Genomic DNA, 21768 nt, shown 5'->3' on the forward strand with positions numbered 1-21768 from the left:
TGACTCCCCAGGGGAAGGGGAGAGCTGTCGTCATTAGTGGACAGTAGACTCTGGCCCATGTACTGTGTGATGGCTCATTGCTGCTCCAGTCCAGGGCAGTGGTCAGTGTGTGTGTGTGTGTGTGGTGGGGGGGGGTGCCTATGTGTGTGTGCATGTGTGCGCAGCATGTCTCTGTCTGTCCTGGTCTAGCCTGGTCATGTGACCGAGGTCCAGCCTGCTCCTGCTTTCTAAATTAGGGGAGCTAATGAGGGAGGAAGACACCAGAAGATCAGGGAAAGGGCACCTCTCCTCCTCTTTCTCATCCTCCTCTTTCCGAGAATAATAACTTTTTTTCCCCGCTGTGCTTCATTTAATTTACTGAACTGACCTTTCCATGCACAATTAACATTTAAGGGAAATTAAGGTTTTCTCCCTCCTCCTCCTACTCATCTTCCTCACTTTTTGGACCTGTATGATAATTGTAAAGTTTGACTTTGGCTTTTTGAAAGTCAAATTCAATTTCAAAACTACAGATACCAGGTTAATCTTATTTATGAATGGTAAATAGCCATGAATTCCAAGTAAACACTTAAGTGTTTGAACTGTGTTTCACCGGAGCTCTTACTTAAGTCCTTCTCACTGAGGTAGATGCATCCAGCAGTGAGAGCACCACATAACCTGACCTTTTCCTAACCATCCTCCTACCTCTCCACTAGGGATGGGCATTTTAAATGATTTCATTATTCAAATAACATCTAGATTTTTTTCTTCTGGATATTTGGGGAGTCAAAATACATGTTTTAAAGAATAAAAAAAAAAGGGTTCAACTTAAATGGGGACTTGCTTGCGAGACTCACAAGAGGCAGTGCGCTGCTTGTTGTTTCAGTACAGACATGTGGGGGAGGGGTGTTAGAGGAGCAGGGTCTGTTGTGTCTGACAAGAGGGAGAGAGTGACCCTTTCAAAAATATACCATGGTAGTTCAATGAAAAACATACCATGGTACAGTAATGTTTTTTTGGTCACTACCATGGCAGAAAATACCATGGTACTGTTGCAATACCATGGTATTTTCCTGCCATAGTGGTGACCAAAAAACATCATAGTACCATGGTTGTTTTTTAATTGTACTACCATGACAGGAAAATACCATGGTATTTGAACCAGTACCATTGTATTTTCCTGCCATGGTATTGACAAAAAAACAACATATTTGTTTCATGTACTAGTTACCATGGTACAAAAATGAACCATGATTGTACAATGAAACAAATACCATGGTTTTGTACTAGCAGCATGTAGTGAATTATGATAGAATAGTAGTTGTTTACAATGTATTATGATGGTGTCCCACTGTTTTTTTGTGTGAAGTGACTCAAAAACATAGTAATTTATGGTACTCAAATGATACATCATTGACTCCTCACTCTGCAATGGCAAAGTGTTTGCCTAGTAGCCTCTTAAACCCCTTTAGCTCGTAGTGAAAAACCACAACACACATGGTCTAGTAGTGTAGTGTACCCTCTTAAATCTAGGGTAAGTTGAGAAGAGTGAAAGGAGTCAAAAAGATTAAAGATTTTAACTAGGATACCTGGTGATTCTCTCTTCAATATAGTTTTCAGTTGACTCGCTCTAATTCAACTGACTTGGCTACTATTATACAATTCTAAATAGCCAACATACTAAAAAACTATTTGTAAAAAGGTATTAATTATCATCTTATCTCACAGAAAGTTACAATGTTTCCCTTTGTTTACACTCTGTGTGAACGTTCGTTGGTCCTGTCGCCATGACTATGACAGACTAGCTTGACTAGATCTAACTTTTGCCGACGTTAGCTTCTATGCTAACAGACGTTTATAAATGAATTAAACTGTCAAAACATCATCAAGAAATAACAAGTATGTCATTACAGTCCGCATAACTTAGTGTTTCATATCCTATGCTTTATAACTCACTCACCGTGGTGATAACGTTTAAATAGTTTGTTTATCTGGTGCTTTTCTCTCCAGTTGGCCATCATTCAACTGACTTCACACTTATTAGGCAGGTTAGCGTGAGAGTGAGAGCGCGTGAAGCAACTACTAGAGCGAGCGGCTCCCTCTGCGGGCCAAAACAAGCGTTACACCCCTTGACTATAAATACTGTAAATTATTACAAAGTTCAAAAAATGTGGCTACCATATATGCAGTATCTTACTTTCTTCCACATTTCAGGTTTGCAACACAGGCAACCCAAACATGAGCAAAACATTTTACTATTAATACAGAAAGTATTACCCTTTTTCACAACAACTATTTCCCTTTTTCTTTGATGTTACAGACAAACTAGGACAAACAATAGTAGCCTGCCTCTGACTTTATCAGAAAGTTGCCCATACTTGTATATAAAGTCATCAATATAATACTAACCAACCTCTTTTGACCATGGGGGGTTTATTTATTTAATGCATTATACTGCCATTTTACTATGGTAATGCACAATTAATAAATGCACTACCATATTATATTTATTGGTACCATTTGTCATAATTGTGCATTACCATGGTATAATTTTTATTTTATTTTTTATTTATTTCACCTTTATTTAACCAGGTAGGCAAGTTGAGAACAAGTTCTCATTTACAATTGCGACCTGGCCAAGATAAAGCAAAGCAGTTCGACAACATACAAAAACACAGAGTTACACATGGAGTAAAACAACATACAATCAATGATGCAGTAGAAAAAAAAAATAAGACTATATACAATGTGAGCAAATGATGTGAGATAAGGGAGGTAAAGGCAAAAAAAATGCCATGGTGGCAAAGTAAATAAAGTATAGCAAGAAAAACACTGGAATGGTAGATTTGTAGTTTGAAGAAAGTTCAGAGATAAAATATAAATAATATGATGCAAAGGAGCAAAATAAATAAAATAAATAAATACAGTAGGGGAAGAGGTAGTATTTTGGGCTAAATTATAGATGGGCTATGTACAGGTGCAGTGATCTGTGAGCTGCTCTGACAGCTGGTGCTTAAAGCTAGTGAGGGAGATAAGTGTTTCCAGTTTCAGAGATTTTTGTAGTTCGTTCCAGTCATTGGCAGCAGAGAACTGGAAGGAGAGACGACCAAAGGAGGAGTTGGCTTTAGGGGTGACCAGAGAGATATACCTGCTGGAGCGCGTGCTACAGGTGGGTGCTGCTATGGTGACCAGTGAGCGGAGATAAGGGGGGGACTTTACCTAGCAGGGTCTTGTAGATGACCTGGAGCCAATGTGTTTGGCGACGATTATGAAGCGAAGGCCAGCCAACGAGAGCGTACAGGTCGCAGTGGTGGGTAGTATATGGGGCTTTGGTGACAAAACGGATGGCACTGTGATAGACTGCATCCAGCTTGTTGAGTAGGGTATTGGAAGCTATTTTGTAAATGACATCGCCGAAGTCGAGGATTGGTAGGATGGTCAGTTTTACGAGGGTATGTTTGGCAACATGAGTGAAGGATGCTTTGTTGCGAAATAGGAAGCCAATTCGAGATTTCACTTTGGATTGGAGATGATTGATGTGAGTCTGGAAGGAGAGTTTACAGTCTAACCAGACACCTAGGTATTTGTAGTTGTCCACAAATTCTAAGTTAGAACCGTCCAGAGAAGTGATGCTGGACAGGCGGGCAGGTGCAGGCAGCGATCGGTTGAAGAGCATGCATTTAGTTTTACTTGTGTTTAGGAGCAGTTGGAGACCACGGAAGGAGAGTTGAATGGCATTGAAGCTCGTCTGGAGGGTTGTTAACACAGTGTCCAAAGAAGGGCCAGAAGTGTACAGAATGGTGTCGTCTGCGTAGAGGTGGATCAGAGATTCACCAGCAGCAAGAGCGACATCATTTATGTATACAGAGAAAAGAGTTGGACCAAGAATTGAACCCTGTGGTACCCCCATAGAGACTGCCAGATGTCCAGACAGTAGGCCCTCCGATTTGACACACTGAACTCTGTCAGAGAAGTAGTTGGTGAACCAGGCGACGCAATCGTTTGAGAAATCAAGGCTACTGAGTCTGCCGATGAGGATGTGGTGATTAACAGAGTCAAAAGCTTTGGCCAGGTCAATGAATACGGCAGCACAGTATTGTCTCTTATCGATGGCGGTTACGATGTCATTTAGGACCTTGAGCGTGGCTGAGGTGCACCCATGACCAGCTCTGAAACCACATTGCATAGCAGAGAGGGTGCGGTGGGATTCGAAATGGTCGGTAATCTGTTTGTTGACTTGGCTTTCGAAGACCTTAGAAAGGCAGGGTAGGATGGATATAGGTCTGTAGCAATTTGGGTCAAGAGTGTCACCTCCTTTGAAGAGGGGGATGACAGCAGCTGCTTTCCAATCTATGGGAATCTCAGACGACACGAAAGAGAGGTTGAACAGGCTAGTAATAGGGGTTGCAATAATTTCGGCAGATAATTTTAGAAAGAAAGGGTCCAGATTGTCAAGCCCAGCTGATTTGTAGGGGTCCAGATTTTGCAGCTCTTTCAGAACATCAGCTGAATGGATTTGGGAGAAGGAGAAATGGGGGAGGCTTGGGCGAGTAGCTGTGGCGGGTGCAGTGCTGTTGAATGCAGTAGGGGTAGTTAGGTGGAAAGCATGGCCAGCCGTAGAAAAATGCTTATTGAAATTCTCAATTATAGTGGGCTTATCGGTGGTGACAGAGTTTCCTATCCTCAGTGCAGTGGGCAGTTGGGAGGAGGTGTTCTTATTCTCCATGGACTTTACAATGTCCCAGAACTTTTTAGAGTTGGAGTTGCACGAAGCGAATTTCTGTTTGAAAAAGCTAGCCTTGGCGTTTCTAACTGCTTGTGTGTATTGGTTTCTAACTTCCCTAAAAAGTTGCATATCACGGGGGCAGTTCGATGCTAATGCAGAACGCCACAGGATATTTTTGTGTTGGTTAAGGGCAGTCAGGTCTGGGGAGAACCAAGGGCTATATCTGTTCCTGGTTCTAAATTTCTTGAAAGGCGCATGCTTATTTAAGATGGAGAGGAAGGCATTTAAAAAAAATAACCAGGCATCCTCTACTGACGGGATGAGGTCAGTATCCTTCCAGGATACCAGGGCCAGGTCGAATAGAAAGGCTTGCTCGTTGAAATGTTTCAGGGAGCGTTTGACAGTGATGAGTGGAGGTCGTTTGACCGCTGACCCATTACGGGTGCAGGCAATGAGGCAGTGATCGCTGAGATCTTGGTTGAAAACAGCAGAGGTGTATTTAGAGGGCACGTTGGTTAGGATGATATCTATGAGGGTGCCAGTGTTTGCGGCTTTGGGGTTGTACCTGGTGGGTTCATTAATCATTTGTGTGAGATTGAGGGCATCAAGCTTGGATTGTAGGATGGCTGGGGTGTTAAGCATGTCCCAGTTTAGGTCACCTAGTAGCACAAGCTCTGAAGATAGATGGGGGGCAATCAGTTCACATATGGTGTCCAGAGCACAACTAGGGGCCGAGGGGCGTCTATAGCAGGCGGCAACGGTGAGAGACTTGTTTTTAGAGAGGTGGATTTTTAAAAGTAGAAGTTCAAATTGTTTGGGTACAGACCTGGATAGCAGGACAGAACTCTGCAGGCTATCTCTGCAGTAGATTGCAACACCGCCCCCTTTGGTCGTTCTATCTTGTCTGAAAACGTTGTAGTTAGGGATGAAGATTTCAGAGTTTTTGGTGGACTTCCTAAGCCAAGATTCAGACACAGCTAGGACATCCGGGTTGGCAGAGTGTGCTAAAGCAGTGAATAAAACAAACTTAGGGAGGAGGCTTCTAATGTTAACATGCATGAAACCAAGGTTATTACGGTTACAGAAGTCATCAAAAGAGAGCGCCTGGGGAGTAGGAGTGGAGCCAGGCACTGTAGGGCCTGGATTCACCTCTACATCCCCAGAGGAGCAGAGAAGAATAAGTATGAGGGTACGGCTAAAAGCTATAAGAATTGGTCGTCTGTGACGTCCAGAATAGAGAGAAAAAGGAGCAGGTTTCTGGGGGCGATAAAATAGCTTCAAGGTATAATGTACAGACAAAGGTATGGTGGGATGTGAGTACAGAGGAGGTAAACCTAGGCATTTAGTGATTATGAGAGAGATATTGTCTCTAGAAACATCATTGAAACCAGAAGATGTCATAGCATGTGTGGGTGGAGGAACTGAGAGGTTGGATAAGGTATAATGAGCAGGGCTAGAGGCTCTACAGTGAAATAAGCCAATAAACACTAACCAGAACAGCAATGGAGAAGGCATATTGACATTAAGGAGAGGCATGCTTAGCCGAGTGATCAAAGGGTCCAGTGAGATTCAGACAGCTAGCCGGGCCATAGGTAGCAAGCTGGTGGAAGATGGGAGGGAGGTCTGTTTTTAGCCACCTCGTGCGTTTCCGTCTGTGGGTTAGTGGGGTTCCGTGTGGAAGGGGGGACCAGTCCAAGTTGGCAAAATAGTTAGTTATAGTGGCTCAAGAAAAGTGTCCGATAGACCTATTCAGATCGCAGCCGAAAAGACAGCTAACGATTAGCGGGCCGCAGATGGGCGATCAGGTTACGTCGCGACGGAGGGGCCAGTTGGATAACTCCCTCGGGCAGATAACGTCGGTGGTCCAGTAGTGAAGACCCGATGGGGCTCCGCATCGGCAGTAAAACGGGTCAGGATAGGCGAGTTGTAGCCCAGGAGACACTTCAGCTGGCTAGCTCAGGAATAGCCCAGGAGTGGCTGACGGAACTCTTCAGCTGGCTAGCTGGCTAGCTCCGTAATAATGTGTGTTAATTCCGTGACCGACGTTGCCAATAGTCACTCAGGTAGCAGCTAGTTAGCTGCAAGATCCAGGTGTAAATGTCCAGAGCCTGCGGTAGAAATCGGGGAAAGGAGAGAGAATAGGTCCGGTGTGCTCTGGTCTGAGTCGCGCTGTACAAAAACTGGCGATAGCTTTTCGAGCTAATGGATAGCTGAGGACAGCTAACCATGGCTAGCTGAACTTCAACGTTAGCCAGTGAAAATGGCTAAACACTTGCTAGCTTCTGTTGTGGAATTCAGATGAGGTAAATAATACTTTATTTTTTTAAATTGGTGAGGCGGGTTGCAGGAGAGTGCTTTGAGGTTGAGTTTTTAGAATTAAAAAAATATATATATAAAAAGATAAGTGAAGAAAAAAAAAATATGTAAATATATATATATATACACGGGACACGACAAGAGGAGGGTAGAGGACGTCTGAACTGCTACGCCATCTTGGGAAAAATAAAAATAAAATAAAAAATAAATAAAAAAACTGTATAATGTATAATGCAGGTTAAAACCAGGGTATTTCCATGATCCACATCTACCATGTTATACATTTTGCAATACCATGGTAATATTTAGGTACAATGGCAGTAACATGGTAATACCATCATGCTTCAAAGCTTAAACCATGATACATTTCCATGATTCAGACTATACCATGGTATATGTGAAAGTACCATAGTAGGTCCATGGTACATTTTTGTAAGGTGAGAGAAAGTAGCCAAGCCGACTCGCGCAATTTAGACAAACTTGTTGCTGTGATGGGTTGTCTATCATCTTATCTGGTGGTGTCTGTCTTGACTGTATAAGATTAATGTAAAGAAGATAGCTAGCTGCACTTGCCAGCCAAGTTAGTTAACCAGCTAAACTCAGCAAAAAAATAAACGTCCTCTATTTCTATGAACATGACAAGATTCAACAACTGAGACATAAACTGAACAAGTTCCACAGACATGTGACTGACAGAAATTGAATAATGTGTCCCTTAACAAAGGGGGGGATTAAAATCAGAGTAACAGTCAGTATCTGGTGTGGCCACTGCATTAAGTACTGCAGTGCATCTCCTCCTCATGGACTGCACCAGATTTTCCAGTTCTTGCTGTGTGTAACGCCCTGGCCATAGAGAGGGTTTTTTTGTTCTTTATTTTGGTTAGGCCAGGGTGTTACATTGGGTGGGCGTTCTATGTTCCTTTTTCTATATTTTGGGCCATGTGTGTGGCTCCCAATCAGGCACAGCTGAAGCTCGTTGCTGCTGATTGGGAGTCACACATAAGGAGCATGTTTTTCCTTTGGGTTTTGTGGGTAATTGTTTCTGTTTTGAGTATTTTCCTAACAGGACTGTTTGCTGTCGTTTTTGTTCATTTTGTAGTGTTCTCTTGTTTATTTGAATTAAAATTCTAATGATGAACACATCTTCTGCTGCACCTTGGTTCCCTCTTCCAGACAGCCGTTACACTGTGAGATGTTACCCCAATCTTCCACCAAGGCACCTGCAGGTTCCCGGACATTTCTGCGGGGAATGGCCCTAGCCCTCACCCTCCGATCCAACAGGTCCCAGGCGTGCTCAATGGGATTGCGATTCGGCCTCTTCACTGGCCATGGCAGAACACTGACATTCCTGTCTTGCAGGAAATCATGCACAGAACGAGCAGTATGGCTGGTAGCATTGTCATGCTGGAGGGTCATGTCAGGACGAGCCTGCAGGAAGGGTACAACATGAGGGAGGAGGATGTCTTCCCTGTAACGCACAGCGAGATTGCCTGCAATGACAACAAGCTCAGTCCGATGATGCTGTGACAAACCGCCCCAGACCATGACGGACCCTCCACCTCCAAATCAATCCCACTCCAGAGTACAGGCCTCGGTGTAACGTTCATTCCTTTGACGATAAACGCGAATCCGACCATCATCCCTGGTGAGACAAAACCGTGACTCGTCAGTGAACAGTACTTTTTGCCAGTCCTGTCTGGTCCAGCGACAGTGGGTTTGTGCCCATAGGCGACGTTGTTGCCGGTGATGTCTGGTGAGGACCTGCCTTACAACAGGCCTACAAGCCCTCAGTCCAGCCTCTCTCAGCCTATTGCGGACAGTCAGCACTGATGGAGGGATTGTGCGTTGCTGATGTAACTCGGGCTGTTGTTGTTGCCATCCTGTACCTGTCCTGCAGGTGTGATGTTCGGATGTACCGATCATGTGCGGGTGATGTTACACGTGGTCTGCCACTGCGAGGATGATCAGCTGTCCGTCCTGTCTCCCTGTAGCGCTGTCTTAGGCGTCTCACAGTACGGACATTGCAATTTATTGCCCTGGCCACATCTGCATTCCTCATGCCTCCTTGCAGCATGCCTTAGGCACGTTCACGCAAATGAGCTGGGACCCTGGACATCTTTCTTTTGGTGTTTTTCAGAGTCAGTAGAAAGGCCTCCTTAGTGTCCTAAGTTGTGACCTTAATTGCCTACCGTCTGTAAGCTGTTAGAGCCTTAATGACCGTTCCACAGGTGCATGTACATTTATTGTTTATGGTTCATTGAACAAGCATGGGAAACAGTGTTATTTAGATTTTTAAGCATTATCTTTGAAAGACAGTGTCCTGAAAAAGAGACATTTCTTTTTTTGATGAGTTTAGTTAGCCTCAATTAGCCTTGCTAGCTATTTTGCTGCACTCCCCACATCCTTGTCTACAACTCCATTCATATTCAACAACAGCCTACCTGTTGTTTGATCATTGTAGTCTAACACGGAACCCAAACCGGCTGCGCGCGTGCGCCATCATGCGACATTGTGCATAAATGTATTTTGTCCCTCTACACCAAACGCAATCACGACACGCAGGTTAAAATATCAAAACAAACTCTGAACCAATGACATTAGTTTGGGGACAGGTCGAAAACCATTAAACATTTATGGCAATTTAGCTAGTTAGCTTGCACTTGCTAGCTAATTTTTCCTATTTTGCTAGCTTGCTGTTGCTAGCTAATTTGTCCTGGGATATAAACATTAGGTTGTTATTTTACCTTAAATGCACAAGGTCCTCTACTCTGACAATTAATCCACACATAAAATGGTCAACCGAATCGTTTCTAGTCATCTGTCTTCCTTCCAGGCTTTTTCGTCTTTGAACTTATATGGTGATTGGCATCTAAACTTTCATAGTACTTCCATGACATCCGGCAACACAGTTCGTCTTTCAATCACCCACGTGGGTATAACAAATGAGGAGAGGGCACGTGGGTACCTGCTTCTATAAATCAAAGAAGCGATGGGAGAGGCAGGACTTGCAGCGCGATCTGCGTCAGAAATAGGAATGACTTCTATTTTAGCCCTTGGCAACGCAGGCACTCGTTGACGCGTGCGAGCAGTGTGGCTGCAATAATTGGATAACATACATTTAGGAATCTATTTTGCAATGCTCGCGCATGCGACGCGAGCGGTGTAGTCAGGGTATTATTCTTCTCATTTAGCCAACTTAATTATGTGATTGTAATTCCATTTTGCATTAATTAGAAATCTTCCATTTCACTTGCTACACATGGATCCTCTGATGGTAGTGCTGCTTTGATTGACCGACAATAACAAGCTACACACGTGAAATGTGTGTAGGCTACCGGTACGTTTTGTTTTGGGGTGCACTCATGGTATATCCTTGTATGTAGCAATGTAACATAGATAATAAAATGTTAGACAAAGCCTTTTCTTTAAAATGTGCCTATTTTAAAAATAATTATCTCACAAGAAATCAAATACTGTGTCTGTTCTGATATTAGAATATTCAAATAACTGTCCCCACCCCTATTATCCAGACACTGACTGTTAGCACTCTGTGGCATATATCAAGTTCCCACAATAATATGTTTTGGGTGTGGCAGGTGAACCTGTAGCCATATTACTTCCACAGCATTTGACATGAGTTCTTCTCTAAGCTTTACATGAATATGACTCTGAATATACAGTACCAGTCAAATGTTTGGACACACCTACTCATTCAAGGGTTTTTCTTTATTTTTACTATTTTCTACATTTTACAATAATAGTGCAGACATCACAACTATTAAATGACACATATGGAATCATGTAGTAACCAAAAAAGTGTAGCCACCCTTTCTTTACCTTGATGACAGCTTTGCACACTCTTGGCATTCTTTCAACCAGCTTCATGAGGAATGTTTTTTCCAACTGTCTTGAAGGAGTTCCCACATATGCTGAGCACTTGTTGGCTGTTTTTCCTTCACTCTGCTGTCCAACTCATCCCAAACTATCTCAATTGGGTTGAGGTCAGGTGATTGTGGGGGCCATGTCATCTGATGCAGCACTCCATCACTCTCCTTCTTGGTCAAATAGCCCTTACACAGCCTGGAGGTGTGTTTTGGGTCATTGTCCTGTTGAAAAACAAATGATAGTCCCACTAAGCGCAAACCAGATGGGATGGCGTATCGCTGTAGAATGCTGTGGTAACCATGCTGGTTAAGTGTGCCTTGAATTCTAAGTAAATCATCGACAGTGTCATAACTCTCCTGTGACGATCTGAAGGATCAGGTTACAGTCGGTCTGCACTACAGCATGCTCTCTCTCGTAGAGAGGGAGAGCGGGAAGTCGGCTGTTTTATGGTCGATCATAAAATACGCTGTCCCTATGCTCTGTAGTGTTCGAGTTGGAATGTAAACTGTGGAACACAGAGAGACACTTGGACATCAAAAGATTGAATAATTTAACCATATTTCTATTTTTGAGAATGTTGGAGTGGTCCATGGACACTTAAGGGACAGTCATGACAAGTGTGTTTCATTTGGTGATCTCATGCGGGACAGGAAACACACATACAGTTGAAGTCGGAAGTTTACATACAATTAGTTTGGAGTCATTAAATATCGTTTTTCAACCACTCCACAAATGTATTGTTAACAAACTATAGTTTTGGCAAGTCGGTTAGGACATGTGCTTTGTGCATGACATAAGTAATTTTTCCAACAATTGTTTACAAACAGATTATTTCAGGGATAAACATAAACAAACAATTTTCTGATCTTTCATATACAGTTGACGTCGGAAGTTTACATACACTTAGGTTGGAGTCATTAAAACTTGTTTTTCAACCACGCCACAAAAGTATTGTTAAGAAACTATAGTTTTGGCAAGTCAGTAATTTTTCCAACAATTGTTTACAGACAGATTATTTCACATATAATTCACTGTACCACAATTCCAGTGGGTCAGAAGTTTACATACACTAAGTTGACTGTGCCTTTAAACAGCTTGGAAAATTCCAGAAAATTATGTCATGGCTTTAGAAGCGTCTGATAGGCTAATTGACATAATTTGAGTCAATTGGAGGTGTACCTGTAGATGTATTTCAAGGCCTACCTTCAAACTCAGTGTCTAATTGCTTGACATCATGTGAAAATCTAAAGAAATAAGCCAAGACCTCCACAGGTCTGGTTCATCCTTGTGAACAATTTCCAAATGCCTGAAAGTACCACGTTCATCTGTAGAAACATCTGTACGGAACTATAAACACCATGGGACCACGCAGCCGTCGTACCGCTCAGGAATGAGACACGTTCGGTCTCCTAGAGATGAACGTACTTTGGTGGGAAAAGTGCAACTCACTCCCAGAACAACAGAAAATTACATTTTGAAGATGCTGGAGGAAACAGGTACAAAAGTATCTATATCCACAGTAAAACGAGTCCTTTTTTGACATAACCTGAAAGGCTGCTCTGCAAGGAAGAAGCCACTGCTCCAAAACCGCCATAAAAAAAGACAGACTACGGTGTTCTACTGCACATGGGGACAAAGATCATACTTTTTGGAGAAATGTCCTCTGGTCTGATGAAACAAAAATAGAACTGTTTGGCCATAATGACCATTGTTATATTTCGAGGAAAAAAGGGGAGGCTTGCAAGCCGAAGAACACCATCCCAACTGTGAAGCACGGGGGTGACAGAATCATGTTGTGGGGGTGCTTTGCTGCAGGAGGGACTGGTGCACTTCACAATTATGTTGATATATTGAAACAACATCTCAAGACATCAGTCAGGAAGTTAAAGCTTGGTCGCAAATGGATCTTCCAAATGGACAATGACCCCAAGCATACTTCCAAAGTTGTGGCAAAATGGCTTAACCTCTATGGGCTAGGTGGGACGCTAGCGTGCCACCCGTGGTGCACTCCATCAACAGCAGGTGCATTTCAAGAGCGGCAAATTTGAATCCAAATAAATGTCAAAATTCAAATTTTTCAAACATACAACTATTTTACACCCTTTGAAAGATAAACATCTCCTTAATCTAACCACGTTTTACGATTTCAAAAAGGTTTTACGGCGAAAGCATAAATTTAGAGTATGTTAGGACAGTACATTTACAAGAGTTGTGTGTAATGTTTTGTCAAGTCAAAGACAGGGTCACCAAAACCATAAAACCAGCTAAAATGATGCACTAACCTTTTACAATCTCCATCAGATTACACTCCTAGGACATTATGTTAGACAATGCATGCATTTTTAGTTCTATCAAGTTCATATTTATATCCAAAAACAGCGTTTTACTATGGCATTGATGTTGAGGAAATCGTTTCCCTCCAATAACCGGCAGTCAAGTCAGCGTCACAAATTAAATAATTAAAATTAGAAAACATTGGTAAAATATTATATTGTCATTTAAAGAATTATAGATTTACATCTCTTGAACGCAATCAACTTGCCAGATTTAAAAATAACCTTACTGGGAAATCACACTTTGCAATAATCTGAGCACTGCGCCCAGAAAAATACGCGTTGCGATACAGACTAGACGTCATGTTGGGGAGATCTAAAATCGAAAATACTATGTAAATAATCCATTACCTTTGATTCTCTTCATCAGATGTCACTTCCAGGTATCACAGGTCCATAACGAATGTAGTTTTGTTCAAAAAAGCTCATCATTTATGTCCAAAAATCTCCGTCTTGTTAGCACATGATCTAAGCCAGCCGGACTTCTCGTCACGAACGAGGGGAAAAAATATATTTACGTTCGTTCAAACATGTCAAACGTTGTATAGCATAAATCATTAGGGCCTTTTTTAACCAGAACATGAATAATATTCAAGGTGGACGAATGCATACTCTTTTATAACGTATTGGAACGAGGGTACCCAACATGAACTCGCGCGCCAGGTGTCTAATGGGACATCATCGTTCCATGGCTCTTGTTCGGTCAGATCTCCCTCCAGAAGACTCAAAACACTTTGTAAAGGCTGGTGACATCTATTGGAAGCAATTGGAAGTGCCAAAATATTCCTCAGCCCCTGTGTTTTTCAATGGGATAGGTTTAAAGGTAATACAACACATCAGGTATCCACTTCCTGTCAGAAAATGTCTCAGGGTTTTGCCTGCCAAATGAGTTCTGTTATACTCACAGACACCATTCAAACAGTTTTAGAAACTTTAGAGTGTTTTCTATCCATATATAATAAGTATATGCATATTCTAGTTACTGGGTAGGATTAGTAACCAGATTAAATCGGGTACATTTTTTTTATCCAGACGTGCAAATGCTGCCCCCTAGCCCTAACAGGTTAAGGACAACAAAGTCAAGGAACTGGAGTGGCCATCACAAAGCCTTGCCCTCAATCCTAAAGAAAAGTTGTGGGCAGAACTGAAAAACTGCGTGCGAGCAAGGAGGCCTACAAACCTGACTCAGTTACACCAGGTCTGTCAGGAGGAATGGGACAAAATTCACCCAACTTATTGTGGGAAGCTTGTGGAAGGCTAACCGAAACATTTGACACAAGTTTAACAATTTAAAGGCAATGCTACCAAATAGTAATTGAGTGTATGTAAACTTCTGACCCACTGGGAATGTGATGAAAGAAATAAATCATTCTCTCTACAATTATTCTGACGTTTCACATTCTTCAAATAAAGTAGTTATCCTATCTGACCTAAGACAGGGAATTTTTACTCGGATTAAATGTCAGGAATTGTGAAAAACTGAGTTTAAATGTATTTGGCTTAGGTGTATGTAAACTTCTAACTTCAACTGTAACTGTATCTCTTAAAGTGTACATTACCCAGCTGTCATGTTTACATCTAAATATTGTGAAATGTGTGCGATTAAACAAACTATTTGTGAAAATATGTAATGTGATGTTAACCTTCTATATGAGAGTATGGATTTTCATATAAAGTTTAACTTGTCGGTGGCCACACCCCCGTGAGCACAGACATCACATTATTAGGCATCATATAACTGCCCCTTCTTCTATAGAGTATAAAACCCACTTCCTACAAAATTTACATTAAGTCCAAGAACGCCGGGACGTTGTCCCCTCGTTGGAATGGCTACAACTCTATAGGCCGTTAGACCAGAAAATATGGAGCTGATGCTACATGTTGAAATGGTTAAGAACTGCAACTCTATAGGCCACGGATACCATATAGCTGTAGTTTTGGCTACACGGCTGGAAAAGGTACAACTCTGAGACTATCGATCACTACAGAATAAGATCAAATCCTAGACGTAGAATTACTAGTCTGCATCTTTAAATTATGTAAGTCTAGTACGAGAATACCGTCAACTGCGGGAGCATCTATTCCATGCAACAACCATCAGTACACCTGACATATCTTTCCTGAGAAAGTGACAACTATGAAAGACATTGTGACTTCTGGGAAAGTTAACCAGAGACTCTATAATGAACTGACTCTCCAGCAGACGGACTGGTGATTCCAACAGGGAAGACAACGACATACGGCCGTAAATATATACATTGCAATTATTCTCGAATGAGCGGCCGTTCATATGCAAATGATTAGCATTTCAATGAATATAATTATCAACTGTGTGTAGTGAACCCATTTTGTCTTTCCCACTCTTTCTCAGTCCCCACCCCTTTCAGTTGTCTACCAAGCCGTCATATCGGTAGTAACCCAAATATCTACTGTTTGTTTGTCATGTAATTCGGTGTGATTATTTAGTTAGTTAGTAAATAAATTATTAAGCCAATTTATATATCACTGATTCATGATTTAGGCTAGGGTTCGTGCAGATATCCGATGGTTTGTGACGCTCAGTAATGAGACCTGATGAGTTAATAATAATGATACATTAATACAAGATTGTACTCCATAAGATATGAAAATATCTGAAGTGTCAATTCGGGAAATAGACTCTATAAACATTTTCCCGTGGTGCTCTGACTTCCTAGTTAATTAAAGTTTATATGATTATTTTAATCACGTAATAATAATTATACAGAGAATTGATTTGATAAAATAACAGTCTTCACATTTAATGATAGTCACAGACACAACAACAGTGTCACCAGCAAAGCACCCCCACACCATCACACCTTCTCCTCCATGCTCCATGCAGAGACCATCCGTTCACCTACTCTGCATCTCACAAAGACACGGTGGTTGGAACCAAAAATCTCAAATTTGGACTCAAAGGACATATATCCACTGGTCTAATGTACATTGCCTGTGTTTCTTGGCCCAAGCAAGTCTCTTCTTCTTATTGGTGTCTTTTAGTAGTGGTTTCTTTGAAGCAATTTGACCATGAAGGCCTGATTCACATAGTCTCCTCTGAACAGTTGATGTTGTGATGTTTGTTACTTGAACTCTGTGAATAATTAATTTGGGCTTAAATTTCTGATGCTGGTAACTCTAAAGAACTTAACCTTTGCAGCAGAGGTAACTCTGGGTCTTTTTTTCCTGTGGTGGTCCTCATGAGAGCCAGTTTCATCATAGTGCTTAGTGGTTTTTCCGACTGCACTTGTAGAAACTTTCAAAGTTTTTGAAATTTTCCGGATTGACTGACATCTGACGTCTTAAAGTAATGATGGATTGTCATTTCTCTTTGCTTATTTGAGCTGTTCTTGCCATAATATGGACTTGGTATTTCACCAAATAGGGCTATGTTCTCTATACCATCCCTACCTTGTCACAACACAACTGATTGGCTCAAAATAGGAAATAAATTCCACAAATTACGTTTTAAGAAGGCACACCTATTAATTGAAATGCATTCCAGGTGACTACCTCATGAAGCTGGTTGAGAGAATGTCAAGAGTGTGCAAAGCTGTCATCAAGGCAATGGGTGTCTACTTTGAAGAATCTCAAATATAAAATATTATGATTTGTTTCAAACTTTTTTGGTTACTACATAATTCCATAGGTGTTATTTCATAGTTTTGATGTCTTCACTGTTATTCTACAATGTAGAAAATAGTAAAACATAAAGGAAAACCCTTGAATGAGTAGGTGTGTCCAAACGTTTTGACTGGTACTGTATACAAATCAAGTGTTATTTGTCACATGCACCGAATACAACAGGTGTAGACCTTACAGTGAAATGCTTACTTACAAGCCCTAACCAACAATACAGTAAAAAAATTAAAATACCTTAAAAAAAAAGAATAAGAAATAAATTAACACATAATTAAAGAACAGCAGTAAAATGACAATAGCAAGGCTATATACAGGGGGTACCGGTAAAGAGTCAATGCACCGGTTAGTCGAGGTAATTATTGAGGTAATATGTACATTTAGGTAGAGTTATTAAAGTGACTGTGCATAGATAATAACAAAGAGTAGCAGCAGTGTAAAATGGGGGGGGGGCAATGCAAATAGTCTGGGTAGCCATTTGATTAGATGTTCAGGAGTCTTATGGCTTGGGGGTAGAATCTAATTTGGAAGCCTTGCCATATGGTAGCAAAGAGAACAGTCTATGACTAGGGTGGCTGGAGTCTTTGACAATTTGTAGGGCCTTTCTTGTACACCGCCTGGCATAGAGGTCCTGGATGACAGGAAGCTTGGCCCTAGTGATGTAATGGGCCGTACGTACTGACCTCTGTAGTGCCTTTCGGTCGGAGGTCGAGCATTTGCCATACCAGGCAGTGATGCAACCAGTCAGGATGCTCTCGATGGTGCATCTGTAGAACCTTTTGAGGATCTGAGGACCCATGCCAAATATTTTCAGTCTCCTGAGGGGGAATAGGTTTTGTCGTGCCCTCTTCACGAATGTCTTGGTGTGCTTGGGCCATGTTGAATGCTGAGCTGTAGTCATTGAGTTGCATTCTCAAATTGGTGTTCCTTTTGTCCAGGTGGGACGAGCACATCCCACATTGGCATTCCTAACTCTTCTGTAGATGTTGTAAGCATGTATTGCTACCACTGCATCATCAAAGGAGTTATCTAAGAGAGTTTCAGATATAGCCAGTATATACATGTGTGTGTATCTGTGTGTGTTTGCAGAACCTGATAAAGAACCTACCGGAGCAGAAGGAGCTGAGCGCACTGGCGGAACTTAAGAGCGAGTATGAGGAACTGTGCGAGCCAGAGCAGTTTGGCATTGTGGTGAGTAGGCTTACGTATTACACCATAGCACCTAGCTAAAGCCCCTCAGGGAGAAGATGCTGCCTCACACACACCGACACTGACACATACACATACACAAACACACACACCCCTTTTTGAGAAAAACATTTGGAGATATAAAAAATACAGCCATACAGCCTTTAGGCTTTATTCAGGCTCAGACCTATTCAATATTTAAAGAGACACTGTAATGTAAAATGAAAAGAGTGGAAATATAAAGATAATTTTTTATGACAGGTCAAATATGGCAGTCTGCTCTTTGACTGAGAGAAGCTGTGGTTTTGATCAATAATAAAGTGTGAAATATAGTAGCTGTTAAAATGACACTGTCATTCCAGCTGTCAACAAATTCCATACTTTGTCTGAAACTTTCAATATTTCCCAGTGATATAATCATAGCCTCAAGCTTTGGGTTCTCTGTAATAAAGTTAGTGCACTCTACTTCATTGTGAAGTCAGGACATCTCAATGATACATTCCAAGCCACTATAGGTAATTTAGTATAGTTGCCTCAAGTGCTAGATGCAGTTGATGTTGAGGTAATACTTTAGCTTAGGTTTTTTTTTTTACACTTTCTACAGAGTCATATACAAGTGAGTCTATAAAGTTAACATTTAAAATGTTTTACCACATTGATTTATCCAGAGCTCATTATCAAAGTAGATTAGAGAACTTGTATGTTTAGCCATATCTTTATACAGGTAACTGCCAACATAGTGGAAACACTTGAGTAAATGAAGGATACAAATTATGATAGTCGTTGCTTCCACACAGTTGTGGTTCCTGAGTTAATTAAGCAATTAACATCACATCATGCTTAGGGTCATGAATAAAAATTCTGTGCATGCTATTATTTTGTCCATTATTTTTACTACCATGGCTGTGCCTTATTAAGACACTTTATGTTGGTGTTTCCTTTATTTTAGCAGTTACCTGTATCTTCAGGTTCTTTATACTCTTCTAGGTCGTTGATGTAAAAGAGAGTGTTCTCAGTCAACCTAATGAGTTAAGAATAATATGATAATGTTGCATTGCGGTAAAGGTAGACATGCAACTCAATTTGCACTCATTCAGTACAATTGACTTTTTGGGGTGGTGTTTCTGTACCTGTGACTCTTTGAGGATGTAATGACGCAAGGTGTGACAATTCCCCTGTGTGATCTAGCATGGAGCTGCCGTGGTAATATACCGCTCCCGCTGGTGAAGCTTGGGCCTAGATATTGTTCAGTGGCCCATCACTACTTATTAATGTTATCAGGTGTGATTCATGCCATAGTTGATGAAGGGACTTCTGTCTAGTCTAGAAAGCCAGACAAGATACATTTCAATTAGTGAATATTTACAAAAAGCTGAACGCATTGTACTTACCCGGATACAATGTAATATTTCACACTAAGTATATTTTCTATACATTTGCTGTAGAGCTCTACATGGTCACGTTGGCCACACTTTAAACAGCATATAACTTATAGAGACTTAATCAGGACAGCGTAGAGCTTTTATAAACCATACGGAGGCTTCCTAAACTTTAAACTGTTCCTAACAAAATATTGTTATGTTTTCCTCTAGATGAGCTCTGTGAAGCTGCTGCGTTCGCGCCTCAACGGCATCCTCTTCAAGCTGACCTTCGAGGAGCAGGTGAACAACATCCGACCGGACATCATGAATGTGACGTTCGCCTGTGAGGAGGTGAAGAAGAGTGACAGCTTCAGCAATCTGCTGGAGATGGTGCTGCTGGTGGGAAACTACATGAACGCCGGCTCCCGGAACGCCCAGACCTTCGGCTTCAACGTCAGCTTCCTCTGCAAGGTTGGTACTGCAAGGACTGCATGAGTTTGACCTCGCCCCTTTCAGGCTTACTTTCGTCTCTCTCTCTCTCTCTCTCTCTCTCTCTCTCGCTCTTGCTCACTTCAGCTGTCCCCAGTTTAATTATAAAGTAGAGATCATACCAGCATCAGTCACTTGCATGTCAGTGGGTTTGGTGCCATAGCAGGGATTTGTTTAGTATTATTTGAGTGGAGTAATGGGATAAACTATTTACAGAAAGCATTTGGTTGCACCCTGAGATCCATTGACTCTTGGCAACTGTCTTGGGGTTGATGTGCTATCAGTGTCCCGTCCCCAGAACCCACTCCAACGTCCGAGGCATCGACCTCCACCACAAACTGCCGGGACCAGATGGATTAGGATGGGGGCCGTAAACCCCAGATGAAACGGCGGTCGAAATTGGTGAACCCCAGGAAGCGTTGCAGCTGCACTCTGGATGTGGGTTGCTCCAAATCCACCACCGCTCTCACCTTTCCAGGATCCATCTGTATGTTGCCTGCAGCTATGATGTATCCAAGCAAGGAGATGGTGGAGCGTTGGAATTCTCTTCTTTTTTTTGATGAACAGCTGGTTCTCCATAGGACGCTGGAGGACTTGTTGGACATGGATGACATGTTCTTGAGCTGAGTGGGAAAAAATGAGGATGTCATCGAGGTAGACGAACATGAACCGGTTCAACATGTCACGGAGAACGTCGTTAACCAGGGCCTTGAACACAGCAGTGCTGGTCAGTCCAAATGGCATCACCCATTATTTGTAGTGCCCGCTAAAGGCGGTCTTCCACTCATCCCCTTCCCGTATCCATACCAGATGGTAAGCGTTTCGGATGTCCAACTTGGAGAAGATGGTAGACCGCTGGAGAGGCTCGAAAGCCGAAGCGATGAGTGGAAGCGGGTAACGGTTTTTAACCGTGATGTCATTCAGGCCCCAGTAGTCAACACACGGGAGCAGGGTTTTGTGCTTCTTCTCCACAAGAAGAACCCTGTGCCGGCGGGGGAGGCAGTAGGACGAATACCCCCTGGAGCCAGGGAGTCCTCAATGCACAGTCCCAGACTGGACACACCTACTCATTCAAGGGTTTTTCTTTATTTTTACTATTTTCACCATTGTAGAATAATAGTGAATACATCAAAACTATGAAATTACACATATGGAATCATGTAGTAACCAAAATCAATTAGTATTTTGTAGCATTGCCTTTAAATGGTTTAACTTGGGTCAAATGTTTCGGGTAGCCTTCCACAAGCTTCCCACAATATGTTGGGTGAATTTTGGCTCATTCCTCCTGACAGAGTCAGGTTTGTAGGCCTCCTTGCTCGCACACACTTTTTCAGTTCTGCCCACAAATTTTGAGGCCAAGGCTTTGTGATGGCCACTCCAATACCTTGACTTTGTTGTCCTTAAGCCATTTTGCCACAACTTTGGAAGTATGCTTGGGGTCATTGTCCATTTGGAAGATCCATTTGCGCCCAAGCTTTAACTTCCTGACTGATGTCTTGAGATGATGCTTCAATATATCCACATCATTTTTCTTCCTCATGATGCCATCTATTTTGTGAAGTGCACCTTCCCTCCTGCAGCAAAGCACCCCCACAAAATGATGCTGCCACCCCCGTGCTTCATGGTTGGGACGGTGTTCTTTGGCTTGCAAGTGTCACCCTTTTTCCTCCAAACATAACAATGGTCAAACAGTTCTATGTTTGTTTCATCAGACCAGAGGACATTTCTCCAAAAAGTACAGTATTTTTCCCCATGTGCAGTTGCAAACCGTAGTCTGGCTTTTTTATGGCGGTTTTGGATATAGGCTATGTTGATATAGGACTCGTTTTACTGG

At 42.0% G+C, this 21768-nt stretch overlaps 1 protein-coding gene across 5 annotated transcripts in view; it reads left to right on the forward strand.

Annotated features, from left to right (window-relative positions):
- LOC106611507 (protein diaphanous homolog 2) overlaps positions 1-21768 on the forward strand; it is a 687763-nt gene that overhangs the window by 393686 nt on the left and 272309 nt on the right. For all 5 annotated transcript variants that reach the window (XM_014211777.2, XM_014211776.2, XM_014211774.2 and 2 more), the window contains 2 exons: positions 17986-18087; positions 19677-19916. In XM_014211777.2, coding sequence (XP_014067252.1) covers positions 17986-18087; positions 19677-19916 — 342 coding nt within the window. The remainder of the gene's footprint in view (positions 1-17985; positions 18088-19676; positions 19917-21768) is intronic.

Source organism: Salmo salar, chromosome ssa09, assembly GCF_905237065.1.
Source record: "Salmo salar chromosome ssa09, Ssal_v3.1, whole genome shotgun sequence".
Taxonomy (NCBI): Eukaryota; Metazoa; Chordata; class Actinopteri; order Salmoniformes; family Salmonidae; genus Salmo; species Salmo salar.